This window comes from Artemia franciscana, chromosome 10, assembly GCF_032884065.1.
Source record: "Artemia franciscana chromosome 10, ASM3288406v1, whole genome shotgun sequence".
Classification (NCBI taxonomy): Eukaryota; Metazoa; Arthropoda; class Branchiopoda; order Anostraca; family Artemiidae; genus Artemia; species Artemia franciscana.
The window spans coordinates 27,123,872-27,139,708 of NC_088872.1; the positions used below are offsets into that span (position 1 = coordinate 27,123,872).

The 15,837-nt window shown below is 36.2% G+C and overlaps 1 protein-coding gene across 1 annotated transcript in view; it reads right to left on the reverse strand.

Annotated features, from left to right (window-relative positions):
* Positions 1–427: 427 nt before the first annotated feature.
* Positions 428–15,837, reverse strand: part of LOC136032004 (large ribosomal subunit protein uL5) — a 30,564-nt gene continuing 15,154 nt past the window's right edge. The window contains exons 4-6 of the mRNA XM_065712071.1: positions 11,892–12,038; positions 3,568–3,662; positions 428–520 (exon numbers count right to left, since the gene is read on the reverse strand). Of these exons, the coding sequence (XP_065568143.1) occupies positions 488–520; positions 3,568–3,662; positions 11,892–12,038 (275 nt within the window). The 3' untranslated portion in view covers positions 428–487. The remainder of the gene's footprint in view (positions 521–3,567; positions 3,663–11,891; positions 12,039–15,837) is intronic.

Here is a 15,837-nt window from a genome sequence, read left to right on the forward strand (position 1 = left end):
TCAGCAGAATCTAATTCCAGGAGCGTTTTTCCTCCCCATTTGATTCCGTGGTCTCCAATTGCCTTTCCTGTGCTCCTTAAGACGAAGTCCATCAAAATGATCCATATAAAGGGGGATAGAACACAACCCTACTTAGCTTCTGATTTCTAATAGTGCTGAAGCAATAAGTGCTAATCTAATAGTGCTAAGCAATATCTTCTTTCCTTGCATAGCAACAGGGAATCTATCATTGATTTATCTGCTTCTACTGGAAGGTTACCGACCGTTTTTCACAGGGAATTGATAGGAAAATGCCAAGAATTGAATTTTTGAAAATTAGAGAACTGATGTCAAACTTAATGCTCAACCTTTCGAAATTTCAGGCGCAATACTAACAATTTTCTATTTTTGTTTCGTAGTGCCTTCCTGTAAACATAAAGAGAACACATTATATGAAAGGTTTTTTTTTATTCGCGGCTTTCTTTTATAAAAAGAAAAACACGGTGATTTACTTCTTGCCAGGAAGAATGATGCCGTCATACTGAAAGAGAGAAAAAAGAAATGGTAAAATCAAATATAATGAATATAGTCGATAACAATTCTTTAAGATGATTCAAAAAAACAATTTAAGCATTCACAGCATAAAACCATAAAGTGGAGTTTTTAGACATCTGATAATTTGTAGCATCTTACAATTCAAACACATCTTTGCATTTTTATCAAGCTTCATAAATAACTTTTACATGAAGTAGTGATAAATACAGCCTAATTAGGACAGAAGCAAATAACATCAATATTTTTGCCTTCTCTCGAACCTACTCAAGACCCGTTCCTGATATTCGCATACGAAGTCAGACATAAAATAGAATCAGATAGACTTATGGCTTAAACGTAAAAGAAACGAATCAATCACTATGCGCATATGGTAATATTTCAACTGCATTCTCCAATTTTCGGTATAAAACGGTTTTAAAATTTTTTTTATTAAGGGCATTCGATACCATAAAGAATCAGCTGATCTTGTCCGTTGTAAGCTTTCTTAGTTTTTGTGGCCAAACTACTTAGAACTGATTGGGCGGTCTTGACATAACGGTAAAGATTGGATAAGCGATCCGAATAATCGGCAGAAAACTATAAACCGACATCTACTTTCCCTGAAATCTTTAAAAAAAAAATTTGTAACTTCTCTTGTTTTATGCTGGAGATAAATATATTTAGTTTTAGAGAAACTTTTTTTTAATTCAGGAAAGGGTTGCCCGTAAGAAAGTTCTAGTATACCTGCTTGGAAAATGCACCTCAAAAGAAATGCCATTTAATCAATTTGACAGCTTCTCGAATTTTCTGTGGTGCAACCCGCTTTGATTGAAAACTTTGCTGACAGAATTCATTTGTCTTTTCAATCAAATTCATTAACCAAAACATAAATTCTCAATAGGTTTCAATGATAAGAAGTCCCTTGAGCGAATTTGCTAATGGACCCTTACCTTAAGACCGCCAGCCAACGTTGAGGCTTACAAAAATGATGTTTAAGGTATCGAATCCTCTTAAGGAATAAAACTAATTTAATATAAAACTTTTCTGTGTACTATTTTTTCTTACGTTAAAAGACTTCGTATTATTCAAAGAAAATATTACTCAAAGAAACATAAATGCACATATAGAAATAACCAAAATAAAAGGTGCCTTTAAAGGAGTGAGGTTTTGTTACTAATTAGTTTAAGATCACTTGAAAAATAAGAATGCACCAAGAAAAGAAAGAGAATACGTCGGTTGCGAGCATCATTAGCAACATTTGTGAAGTATTTCCCTTAACCGGTTGTAGCAGTTACAAATTGACCACAACTTTCGTTCCACTAGGTAGAGAACCGCAGTCAACCCATATTAGATTCGGTCATGTACGATGCCATGCAAAGACAACGTACAAAGATAAAAAAAAAACTCAAGAAGTATAGTAAAATCTAAATCGGACGAGTTGAAAGCAATAAAACTTTTTTTGTCAAATTATTTGATTTTTTTAATTTTTGAGGATCAGGAACTAAACCTTACGAAAATGGTCCATAAGTCGTGACCTGTGTTCAATCCTTTGCCTTTTTTTGTCTCTTTTTTTCCAGCAGATTTTTTTCTTTTTTTATTTAAACTATAAAGTACAGCCACCCTTTGGTATTTATCACGACACGAACCTGGTTTTATCTTCCAGAGAACTGAATTTTTTTATAAGGCACCAAAACTAAAGATTACCGCGAACGTTACCGCCGAATGGCTTGATCTCGGATCCTCCAATCAAGAAGTTTCTTAACCACTACACTGCAGAAACTATTGGTTACTTGTTAAGAATAAAATGATAATAATAGCAGCACATGATTGATAATGACTTCAAAATAAGACTAGCAAAGTAATTATAATGGGCTATTTCAAATTTGATTTGTATCGGGATTTTTTTTTAATTTATTTATTAAATATTATCTTTATACTTCAACATCGATTTGTTATGTCGCTTGCTACATGCCGAGTTAGTCTCGTTCTTGTCCAAAATGACAAATTGTAGGTCTACCATTAGCGTTTTAAGACAACAATTCGCATCATTAGAATTTCAAACTGGTCTAGAATTCGTAAAAAAAATCAACAAACTTTTTTTTTTTTTTGCGACAGAGAATGCCGATACATAAAAGTGTTTATTGACGATATGTGCGGAAATAAAAGACCATGTTTGTTAAAATTTCTTAGTCATTGTGATGAGCAATGATACAGCACAAGAAAATTCACATGACAAAGTTATTATTATTAAAGAATACCTAAGGCGAAGTGGAGAAGGGACTTTGATCATATGTCGCTGGATCAGTCCTGTATCGAACATTTTGTTCGAGTGTTGGGGGTTAAGTGTCTTTTTATTTAGATTTTTTTGCCCAATTTAGAATCAAATAAATATTTCTGGGAGGGGTTGAGGTAACTTGGTACCCCATTGGGCAGGCCCTCGCATTACGTGCTGTGTGTTTTCGTCTCAAACTTGACTTCATAATCAAGTAGCAGGATACCAGCCCAGAAAGCAGGATGTCGTAGGAACAAGTCTAATTGACGGTAAAATTTTGTAAGAAATTATCTTCGTCGCTTTCAATCTTGCATGACGTGTGTCAAAGGACAAATTTTCTTACGTTGTTAAGTTAAGGAAACTTGTCTAATTTTTCTGTTCCCACATTTATTTATTTCTAGTCAATAATATCCTGAAAATTCTATAATACTTTTAAGGGTAAACCTTAATGAGAGTAATTTTATACATATTTATTTTCTGTTATCCGGTTTTGCGTTCTTTTTTGGGCGAACCAGATAGTTTCGATAAACAAGGTCCTCTAATAGTAACATGCATAGAAAAATCTATAAAATGCCGTCACTGATAAACACTATTGGTTTTATATTACTACTTCAAATACGAACATTCAAAATAAAAGCGTAACGCATATTCAGTACTTAAAAAAAAAAAAAAAAATTCAAGGTTTCCTATGTAGTTCTCAGAAGTAAATTCGGGGGGAGGGGGTGGAGTAAACGGATGAAGTCGTAAGAAAATATTATAAGTATGGCATTAGTTATGCTTACTTTCTGTTGGAACCATTTCATTGCATCCTCTTTGGTGAGTTTGTGTTGGTGACCAACCTTGCCGGTTTTCTTTCTTCGTTCAGCTACTCGGAAACCTGATAATGAAAAAATCTATCGTCAAGTTTAACTGTTTCACAAACAATATGCTCAACCAAGAGCTTCTTTTTCCCTTGCTCTGTCCAAAATTTAACATACATGTTTTAAATAAATATTGCTTTGAGGCATTCTTTAAACTGGAAGCATGAATCCTTCCTGAAATACTTCAGACTACGACAAGAAACCCGTTCGGTATTGTGATGTTATGCACTGTAATTTCCCAATTTCCTTAAAGAAAGATATATTAAGTTAATGTTACTAAAAGTACTAAGTGTAATAGCAAGCCAGCCAACAGCTTGATGCACAGCAGATTTTGTGAATTCATATAAAGCAAACCCATACATAACTGCTTACAATAGACCGCGCTACTTCAGATACATCTGAAAGATTCCCTCTGAAATTTTTTTAATTTGGCCCTGTAAACACTATTTTAGTCTATAGTCTTGGAACAACTCCTGGGATTCCACCCAAGGCATGAATATATGCTCTCCTACATCAGCCTTAGCCGTTCAAACAGTTCGTGTTAACGAACTGTAGTAAGGAGCGACCTGGCTCAATAGTAAACAAATTTAGTCTTACCCATAAAAAGTTACGAGCCTGAGAAAATGTGCCTTATTTTGAAAAATATGGAAAAACACCCTCTAAACGTCATAGAACCTTAACGAAAATCACACAATCGCATTCAGTGTATCACAGAACCCTACTGTAGAAATTTCAAGCTCATATCTACAAAAATGTGGAATTTTGTATTTTTTGCCAGAACAGAGAACACGGATGCGTTTTTTTTTTTTTTTTTTTTTCGGGGGTGGTTGTATCGACCCAGTGGTACAAGAATGTCGCGAGTGGGCTCATTCTAACGAAAACTAAAGGTTCTAGGGCCCTTTTTAAGCGTCCAAAAAATTGAGAGCACCTAGACCCCCTCCTACGCTCCTTTTTTTCCCCAAGTCAACGGATCAAAATTTTGAGATAGCCATTCTGCTCAGTATAGTCGACATAATAACATAATAATTAAGTCTTTGGAGATGAATAACTCCCCCACAGTCCCAGGGAGAGGGGCTGCAATTTACAAAATTTGACCACTGTTTACACACAGTAATGGTTATTTTCTCAGGCTCGTAGATTTTGATGGATACCATTAATCTTAATGAATTTTATGCATTTGGAATCAACATCTTTGATGAATCTGCTTTTATCAAAATTCCGTTTTTTTAAGAGTTTCGGCTACTATTAGGCCAAGTCGCTCTTTACTTATACGTTGTTACCAACAACTGTTTTATGAGCCAAATAAATACAACAGAGCATTAACTATTTACAGCAAAATTATTTGTGTCATTCTTGAAGTATCTTTCCTAGTAGTTCGTAAGAAAGAGTCGCAAATAGAATGAAATTGTTCTGGCGCTATTTTAAGAGAACCGTACTAAACCCAAAAATCGGATTAAGTCGCGGACGATGGAGCGCCAAAATACAACATAGTCATGAAACAACTAAAAAAAATGCGTTACAAAAATGACACATGACCCACAGTAAGAGTGTATTTTGTTTTTGCTGTGTTAAAAAGTAGAATTGAGAGCAAGAGTCAAACTTTAGCGTAAAGAGCAGGGCATTGAGGAGAGAACAGCCCCTTTCATACACGGAGTAATTTCTGTTAGTTTTAAGTTTTAATGTCGCTCCTTACTTTCAGTTAAAAAAACGTTTTTTATTTAATAGATACAGTAGAGCCAAGTAAATACAACAGAGTCCTTGCTATTCAGAGCAATATTACTTGTGCCATCCTTGAAGTATCTTTCCTAGTATTTCGTAAGAAAGAGTTGCAAACAGAACGGAATTGTTCTAACGCTACTTTAAGAGAACTGTACTAACCCCAAAAATCGGATTAAGTCGCGAACGATGGAGCGTTAAAGTACAGCAGTACTGACTGATGGTGTGCTTTTTGTAAAGATCCCTTGACTTTTTGGGGGTGTCTCCCCCTTTTTTTAAACCCGACAAATTTTCTCATGCTCGTAGCTTTTGATCGATAAAATTAATCTTAATGAATTTTATGTATTTGGAATCAACACAAAAATACAAATCTTTGATGAATCTGCTTTTATCAAAATTCCGTTTTTTTTTAAGAGTTTCGGTTACTATTAGGCCAAGTCGCTCCTTAGTTTGTTACCACCAAGTGTTTGATGAGCCAAATAAATACAACAGATCAATTATTATTTACAGCAAAATTATTTGTATCATTCTTGAAGTATCTTTCCTAGTAGTTCGTAAGAAAGAGTTGCAAATAGAATGAAATTGTTCTGACGCTACTTTAAGAGAACCGTACTAAACCCCAAAATCGGATTAAGTCGCGGACGATGGAGCGTCAAAATACAACATAGTCATAAAACAACTAAAAAAAATGCGTTACAAAAATGAAACACGACACATAGCAAGTGGCGATAGTGGTCAGCCATTCTCATTTGCGCACACCCCATCCGCCTCACGTATCGCTATTTTGGCCACCTGCCTCAAATTTTAGACCATCTGTCTTAAGTTTGAACCAAGAGTAGCATGGAATTCTTTTACTCCAGAAAGAGTGGTTTTCGTTGGTTGTCATAGATGCTTTGACTACAGGTATGAAATACTACTGTCCCTTTCAATAACTTTATGTTATTGGAAAATGCATCTGATTAGTTGAAAGTGATGTCGTTATTACACTAGACACGAAAGACACTAGGAGTTTTTACCGAGCGTTTCTTAGAGGTGTATAGGGTAGTATTGCAACTTACACATTGGACGAAAAAAAAGCCGTCGGTAGTAGTCGTCCATTGTCACTACAATAAGCGAATGGCAAAATTAACGATCGTTTATTTGAAAGCTTACGCCGAGACGGTGGCGTATAGAACTAAATGTAAGTATACAGACTCGGCGTTTTTCTTTTTTTTTTCGCTGACGACTCTTGACGAGAAAGTGTGTTTACAGAATGTATATCATTAAAAAAAAACTACATTGGAAGTTATTAATGAATTTTTATTTCTGGGAATGGAAAGGGCAATTGTAAAAAAAGGTAAAATAATAATAATAAGTATTCAGGAATTTAAGGAAGTCTGAAGTGTCTGGAATTGGGCCCAATTAGCCCCTGCCTTCGACCCTAAACAAATCAAAGCCTATTTGTCATAAATTAAAAAAAAAGTGTTAATCTTATTTATGTCCCCAAAATTAAATACTATTTCAACCAAATTTGAATTCTTTTATATTAAGAAAATTTCTATGGGTTTTCAGTAAAGAAAACCATGGGTTTTCAGAATAGCTTCTAGTTTAACTGTCCAACCCAAATGCTTCTACGTGTAATAGATTCATACAAATATGCGGCGATTTTTGTTTCAAATTTAGAACAAGTCGTTATATCGTTGAACTTATTTTTTTGGCCTAAGGTGGGCTAGTTCCTAGGATAAAATCAAATAAAAATCAAATTCGGCAAAACCGCCCAAAACTTCCGGAACATGAATGCGGCCATGAATAATAAATGTGGCTTTCGTTAAAACATATTTCATCTGATAAACAAATTTCAATTTCGACAATTAACCGGGAAATTTACGATTAAATGTGACAAGAGATCCGTTGAAAGTCTGACTCAGCAACAAGCTCCATGGAATTTCTAGTTTGAATCTTCGGAGACAGAGACTACTTCGGAAAAATCTGTGATTTCACCTGAAGTACTAGGTATCTCAACTTTGTTATAACTTCTAATAAGATTTTATATATATACCACATCTGCTGCTGGCATAAAACGGTCAAGCGATTCTACGTCTTTTATTTTTATTGTTGGGAAATCAACTACTGTGCTAGAAGGTACAGGAGGCAGTAGCCTTTCCACAACACTCACAGCTGATACATTAGGCAATAACGGCCTTATGCTAACCTCTGGTGCAATCAGCGCAACAGAAGGAGCAGTATCCGCGACGAAGTTTTATAGAACATCCTTTTGCACAGTCCTTGCTTAAATTATAGCCTAGTAGTTTCACCTTTGAAGATGGCACTGGGCTGAAATAGATCTCCGGAACCGTGGAGTGGCCATGCTCAGAATAGTTCATTGTTATACACTAGACGTGGGAATACTTCTTCACAATATCTTGCATCATGTAGCATATTATTTAATTACGATTTTGAGGCGCACATGAATCTTATCATGTAACCAACTTTCTGATCATGTAACAAACTTTTGTTCAGGAAATCAGCAACTTTCGGCAAAACGGATCATGCTGTGTGTGACGCGGCAAAACTGCTTATGCATCTCAGAGCAATGTCAATTAGACCATTCGAAAGAATTTTTTTCACAGTATAAAGTTTATTACTCAGTTTCGACAAAAATTGTTATCTTCGGCAGAACCGCTTTCAGGCAACGATCAGTTGAAGAAGCAATCGGTTTTTGCTGCACAGGAGGTAGCAAAGTGATTCTAGCTTTGTTCAGGCACCTCCTGCGTCATTAGATAAATACCTTGTCTTTCTTTAAATTACAAAATAAGTCAATTGAAAAGAAGGTATCAACAATCATGTTAATGATAGAAACATTCGGGACCTGTTTTCTTTCTTGGATTCATGAATTTTTTTGTTCCTTATTTTATTTTTTCGCTCGTATAGTACTGTAACAGCAAGTATTTTACATGATTTTTTTTGGGGGGGAAACAGTTTTGGAAATTCCTATTACCATTCCACAGTGCATATTTTAATTAATGTGTATGTTTTTGAATGGATCTAAACCCAGAAACCATTATATCATTCATAAAGTATCTTTTCTAGTGCTTCGTAGATAAGAGTTGCAAATTGAATGAATTATTTTAGCGCTACTTATAACCGTACTCAACCAAAACTGAGTTGAGTCGCGGACGATGGAGCGCTGATGACCGTGGCAATGAGTCAGTCGCTAAGTTGAAGAACCTTGTTTATCGCCCAATTTGACTCACCCTTAAAACACCAAATATTTAGCCCTACCTCTCGCTTAGTGACATATCGCGCCCCTGACTCCCGCTAAACTCACCTCCTTCCTTGTGTATCACCTCCTTCCTAAAATAAATTCCTGTGTAAGTGCCTGACCCTAACTTCCACGTTAACTATGCAATACTCCAAAAATAGGGTATGCCAAAGCCTTGCAAATATTGGTTAGTAAATTCTTTGAAATAGGTTGCATTGAAAATGCGCTCAATTTTGGGCAATAACATTTGGCATTGTATGCGTAGATTTTTACAATAACTTCTACTCTAAAATTGCAGTTCCTCACTTAGACTGCACGACCCATATCAAACAGTAAGTAAGGAGCGACGCGGCTCTACAGCAACTGAAACTCTAAAAAACAGAATTTTGACATCAATAGATATATCAAAATAATTGGCTTATTATGCTGATTCCAAATATATAATATTCATTAAGTTTAGTGTTACCCATCAAAGGCTACAAGCCTAAGAAAATTTGCCGAATTTTCGAAAAGGGGTAGGAAAAACAACCCGTAAAAGTCAAGGAAGCTAAATGAAACCACATCATTATATTCAGTGCATACATTTTTGACATGACCTTCCAAAACCAGTGGAGAAAAGACTGCAAATTACGAAATTTGCCCATTGTTTACATGTAATATTTGTTAGGGAAGTATACCGAAATTTTTCAAGAGGGGGGAGGGGCAGATCTAGGGATGGACTTTCTGTGGGTAGAATTTCTCATTGGGATGGAAGCTTCCTGGGGTGAGCTTTCCAGAGGAAATTTGACACGGAAGAATTTCCCAGAATTCGCATACGAAACTTTTTTTTTATCTTACTTTCTCGTTGGCGATTCTATTTTACACGTGATACTTTGGGAGAATTGTCCAGAGGTAATTTTCAGCGGAGTTGGAATTCTGTGGGGGATTTTTCCGAGGTGATGTGGCGAGTTCCCACCGGATTAAGTCTCCATGGGGGAATTATCATCAGGAGAAAATCTTCATGGAAAATTTTTCCATGGAACATTTTTCCCCCCAACTTTCCGTTGGGGGGGGGATTTCCGTGGAATATTTACCACACAGGGGGGATTGCCCCATGACGTTAAAGAGGTTCAGAAATTAAATGAAAACAAGTCTTTATTCAAATCAAAGTATGCTAAGGAGTGTTTTTCAGCCAGAATCATAAGCAAAAAAATTTCTGGGGGGAATTCGCAGCGAGAACGAAATTGTCCGAGGATAATTTCCCAGCGGAAGAATTTTACGTGGTAGGAACTTTTTATGGAGGAATGTTTCATGGGGAGATTTTCCACGGAGGGGCGAATTTCCTGGCCTTTTCTGAAAACCGATCAGACATTAAACAAACAAAAAAAACAGTTTTTTCTACTGAAAGTAAGGAGCAACATTAAAACTTCAAACAAGCAGAAATTATTCTGTATATGAGGGAGGCAGCCCCCTCCTCAATATTCCACTCTTTAGGCTTAAGTCCGACCTTTTGTCTCAATTCTTTAAGAATGATTCCTGTATTAGAAGGGCCGTTTAATTAGAATCAAATCCTTTTTTGAAAGTTCTTAAAAAGAACTTTGGCATGAAGAGAGAGGTAGAGAGGAGGGGACTGTCCTTCTCATATTCGGAATAATTTTTGTTCGTTTTTATGTTTTAATGTTGCTCCTTACTTTCAGTAGAAAAAACTAGTTTTTTTTCCTAATCATAATGACAGCGATGGGGTATTATTTTTGGCGGTAGGGTGAAGTTTTGGCCGAGTTGATGAACTTGTTAAGACATAAATCAACGTATTCTTGATGTATATAGTATTTGTTAGAAATAACATGATGCATGTAATTCTAGAGCTGTTTGTAGTTACCAAAATACCTTGATAAATGTAGATTAAGCGAAGACTTTTGGCATTAACCAAAAACCCACCTTGAGGAGCTTATGAATATTTTGGTTTATTTTTTTTTTCGAAGTATCATTTATGTTCATGATTAGAACTAAAGTTCAAGATTACTTGATTCCTTCTCTTAGAAAGTAGACACTTTTATACATACGAGATGTACATGCTAGCATCATCTTGTGATCAATTTGTTATTTCCTCAGCTAAGTCTGCTTCTTAATGAATAGACATTAAAATTTCAAAGAAACAAAGAGCTCTGCAATTTCATTTTAGTTAATAGGGAAAACTGGGATGAAGTGTTAATAGCCCAAACACATTCAAATTTCGGGATAAAATACCTGTCTAAATCGTTGTAGTAAAACATGAGATGATAAAACAAGCTAAATTCGGTTCACTGCCCTATACGACCAATAAAACGCTTAAGAATCGCCATTTATTTATCTCTAACTATGCATTCTACTCTCCAATGCTTCCAGGTTATCTTCACGGTCGACTGCTCCTTTCTGGGCAGATCTATACTAAAAATGCGGTGTCAACTTCAATATTTTCTTTTCACTATTAAACTCGATATTCACCTTTTTTATAGAAAGGATCTCGGTCCTTAGAATCAAGATTTACTTCAGCATTGATACTATTATTATTATGCAAGACTGAAAAAGAATGAAATAAGATTGCCCATCTGCTTAACTTTACTGTTCCCCCTAAGATAGACGAAAAGAGCTCTGGTTGAACTTCCTTGAACTAATGATTCTGTTATTATTTTAATTTTGGTTTTAAAGATCGCGTTTTATTGTAAATCTTTGTCGCTTTCTTGTCTGAAGAGATATGTCGTAACAGAGTACGCATACCGGAAGGTACGTCTTGAAAGAGGGGGAGGGGTGAGTTTGAACAAACATGTTAGTTACACCTTTGGTAAGGTAGCCCTTGGATACAATGCCGAAATATTCATTTAAGGATTAGAAAAATTTCACTGTCTTGAATAAAATCACCTTCGTTTTACCTGCTGTTGTTAACTTCATTCCTTCGAGCTCTTCACTGTCAACCTTTTTACGGGATAGCACACAGCACTACAAAAGAACTAAAGTTCTTTTGCAAAAGCACAAAGCACTCACCGTCGTTACAGGCCATTCTATTTGTTTCAACTTGAAAGTTTATTTTAAATTAAATGAATTCCTTTTTTCAACAGTTTCTATGGAAAAATTTATTTTCAGTTTAACTGATCGGAAGCACCGCTACTGTTTATGATCAGTCTAACTCTACTTTTTCTCTCCCTTTTCTACTTCTGCTCGATCTATTCGATACGGTGATAAAGAATGTAAAATATATGAACCGGGCCTTTTAATTAAGGACGAAAAACGAAAGAAAGGATACGGAGCAAAAGGTAAAATAAAGTTTTTATACCTGGGCGTCCAAGGACAACATAGTAGTCAAGACCATAGATACCAATTGATGGATCATACTTGATACCAAGATCAATGTGTTCCTGGATGCCAAATCCAAAATTGCCAGTATCAGAAAAGTTTTCACGCCTCAACTCGTATTCACGAACTACAAGTTAATCTGAATTATAGCAACCAAAATAAAAACTAATAAGATCAATTCTCAACATACACTTTTTGTCCCAAATATTACAGGAAGTTTGACCAATATGGAAACGGAATTATGAAAAATCTGATTTCTTTCAATCAATAAAACAAAACAGCATGAAAATAACAATAATTCAGTGATTTTTACTCCTAGTTTTACAATTATTTTATTTTTCGCCTAAACTATGAAGCTTCCTTTCTTCCTTTCACATTTCGAACCGGACACGGCAATAATTTTCATTAGCAGATGAATCCCATTCACAAGAGACGTTCTCTAATAATTTGGAAAAGGGTCATAATTCGTGCGCATGGTCATGCGCGTCTTTTTAAGATGAAAACTTTAATGATCAGCCAGCAATCCCTGTCCATTTTAATATATTTCAGAAGATTTAAAAAAGTAACCAAACAACAAAAGACCACCACGTGAAAACAAAGGGTTAGTATTGGTAATTAAAATGCAATCAGGGCTCCAAGCTTGGCTATCTCGCTTATTTCAAGAAGGGAGTACCACGAAATGGGGTTATTATGAAACATATACCAAAAGATAGCCTAAAAAACGCTGATACCAAAAATAAAAACAGCACTTTAAATCAATGGGGAGGGAGTCTATTAAATTTGGATCTGAACTTAATATTTCCCTAAAAATGCTATCTAGCGAGCAAAAGCTGCAAATGCCGGTTTCAGACATCATTTTCTGGTGTCTTTTAAAAGAAAAAAGCAAGATTAATGTTGTTTTGACTGCTGTTGTTTTAGTATCAAGACAAAAGAAGTGTAGAAAGAAGTTCCTGGTGATATTTTTTGGTTAATTCAGAGGAGGTTGCATAACATGTGATGTTATTTGTGAGTAAGGCCTTTTTTGTAATGTCATCATTTGGTCTCATTGGGTAATTTCTCTATTTATCAAAAAGTCTTGAGTGAAAGGGTATTCCTCTGAAGCTGATATTAGGGCCATCTCATGGCCCAGTCAGGCCATCTCATGGCCCAGTCAGGCCATGAGATAGATATGAAATAAACAGACCATGTGATTTATAATTTAATCCTCTATCTGAATACAATAATCATTTCACATAATTTAGAAAATTCTAGAATTCTCAGGTACCAGCATTTGAAAAGCCCGATTCCGTTTTAATTTTCAAGCTTTCTCGGAATTTGGGGTCTAAGTCGCCGAACCCACAACCCTGTAGTCTGGCCCCAAATCCCTTTGTCTCCCCAAAAAGCCAAATTTATAGAATCTAGAGGATGTACGGAGTCCCACCAGTGACATATTTGGTATAAATGTATGACGATTCCACTACATAAGGATACGTATTAAGAAAACAATTCTTACTTCATGATATGGAAAAGAATCCTAGTTGACATATTTTCCAGAGGGAGAACCTTTATCATCACTTCTTTCACTGCTGTACAATTTTTTTTTTTATAAAACCTTGAAAAATAAACACAGATTTGACTGCATCTATCTGTTTTCAAATAGTCTAAACATGAGTTAAACACCATCACTGCCATCTACAAAAAAACACTAATTGGCAAATATTCATAAATTAGGCAAGTTACATTAGATTAGCTAGATGGCTCTTGGGTGTTTGTTTTATATACGATTTTCAAGACTTGGAACATAGATATAAATATTGAAAAATCTAATGCCAACACGGAATTATGTGTTCCAAAGGATTATGGTCCCTGTTAATACTGACCAGGGCTCACGCAACAATATATAGCAGAAAATATTAAGTCATGAACTTATTTCATATCCACCAGCACTGTTTGAGGTTATGCAAAGTGGAAGCACTGTCTTAAGAACTGGCAGTAAATGTGCTTTATTAGAATTTCTGAAAGACTCTCTTACCACAGAGAAGTGGCCAGCTGATATACCGAGTTTCAAGAGGCAGCAAGTGTGGGAGTTGTTGATTGTATGCCCCTTATTAGAGGCCAATCTCTTAGGAGTGATGACTTTTTAGTAGACTTTGCTAAAAGGACTTTTACGAATCCTAGGGAAACTTCCCAAACAAACAACTCAGCTGCATGTTGTAGCAGACTGTTAAGATGGACTATTTAAAGACACCGAGGGTTGTGAAGTCGTTTCTTTGAAAGACAGTAGTGGTTGCCATGAACGGCATGGAAAATCCTTTTCACTTCGACCGAATATGGTTCTCGATATCTGGGACTCTATCCTACTTGATATCCAAAGTAAAGTAAAGCTAATAGAATGCAATATATGACCTTCGGACCGGTACTGACCGCACCTACCAGGAGGATTAGCAGATAGAACTGGAGTAGTTCAGCTGCTTCCGGGAAACCAGACTGTAAACTGCGAGAGATTTGCCAATGAACTGAGCAGCATACACGAAGAAGTGGATACCCATGTCGCTCTTCACACAGGTTTCTGTGCCAGGACGGGATGCACGGATTTAATCGTGGAAGCAAATGACACAGACATTACGGTCATTTTGCTTCAATCTTTTAAGACAATTGAAAAACAAAGCTATGCCACCTCTAATGTTTTGGTTCGCTTGTGGGACAAAGTTATTTCGATCACTGGACTTGCGAAAAGACTCCCATCGCCCCTAGTGAATATAATTGCGTTCCTGCACTGTTTCACCGGTTGTGATAATACAAGCTTCATTTTCTCCAAAGGAAAGAAAACTCTCCTTAGAGCAGTTGTGCTGTGGCTACCTCGAATATCTCCTCTTACTAAACAGATTTTGGAACAAATCGACAGAGTAGTTGAGCTTTAAGCTGTGTTGTAAGATTTTGATCACCTCATACTGAAATTCAGAGGAATTTTCGCGTTTGAATAACCTCCACGTTCACTTGTTCCCTCGCCAGAAAACGCTGAAGAGCCTGCCTCCAACCCACAACTCCTTTGCCTTATATGTGAAAAGGTGCATTTACCAATGGTTTATTACGCTTCAGGCCCTCATGCCTCGCCCCTCGTACCTTTCTCCGCTTGATTTTAGGTGGGAGATGAAGTACAGATGCATAGTACCCATTAAATCAACCCTTCCAGCTTGGTCATCCATTATTCAGAATTTATCGCCATATAAGTGTAAATCTTGTGGACCAAAATATTCATGTGCAAGCAGAGATTGCGATATTTTGTGCTCTTGTTGTAGGAATGGCTGCGAGGCCGAGGCTGATTCAGACGAGGAATAATTGTGCGTGACTAGAAATGGAGGGATACTAAGAAAAAATCGTAATGAATTTGGGAATGCGAGTATGAAATAGTGTTAATTCTGATTTTGTTTAGTTTCTTTACCTGCGTCATTGCTGCCATTTGTTTCTAGCTAATCGTGTTAGTCTGTTATGAAGACATTTTATGGCCTCAAGGCATTTCTATCTCTCATGAGCGGAAAACTGCACCCTAGACTTTGTGGAAGATGTACTTTCTTGCATGAAACACCAAAATATAATAAAATGTTACGTTTCGGAGTGTTTCACCACTCGCAAACAAGTGCCGTAGGTATTTTTCGAATAAGCATGAACGGGGGGAGATAGGCTAATTCTCATACCTGCCCCATTCCACCGTGGGTATGTTTTATATTTTCAACACTGGCGCTCAGACTAATGTTACTCTAATGTTAAGAAGAACGGTGGATCTATTACAATTGCTACGATGTCCCGAAAAATTGGAGGACTTCTTTATGCTAAAGACGTGGCCAAGCTGAACACTTGACCACTTTACATAAGTAAAGCTAAGTCATTTTTATGAGTGATATACATTCTGTAATTGTATGAATTACAGACTGTGGAGTGAAAAGTTA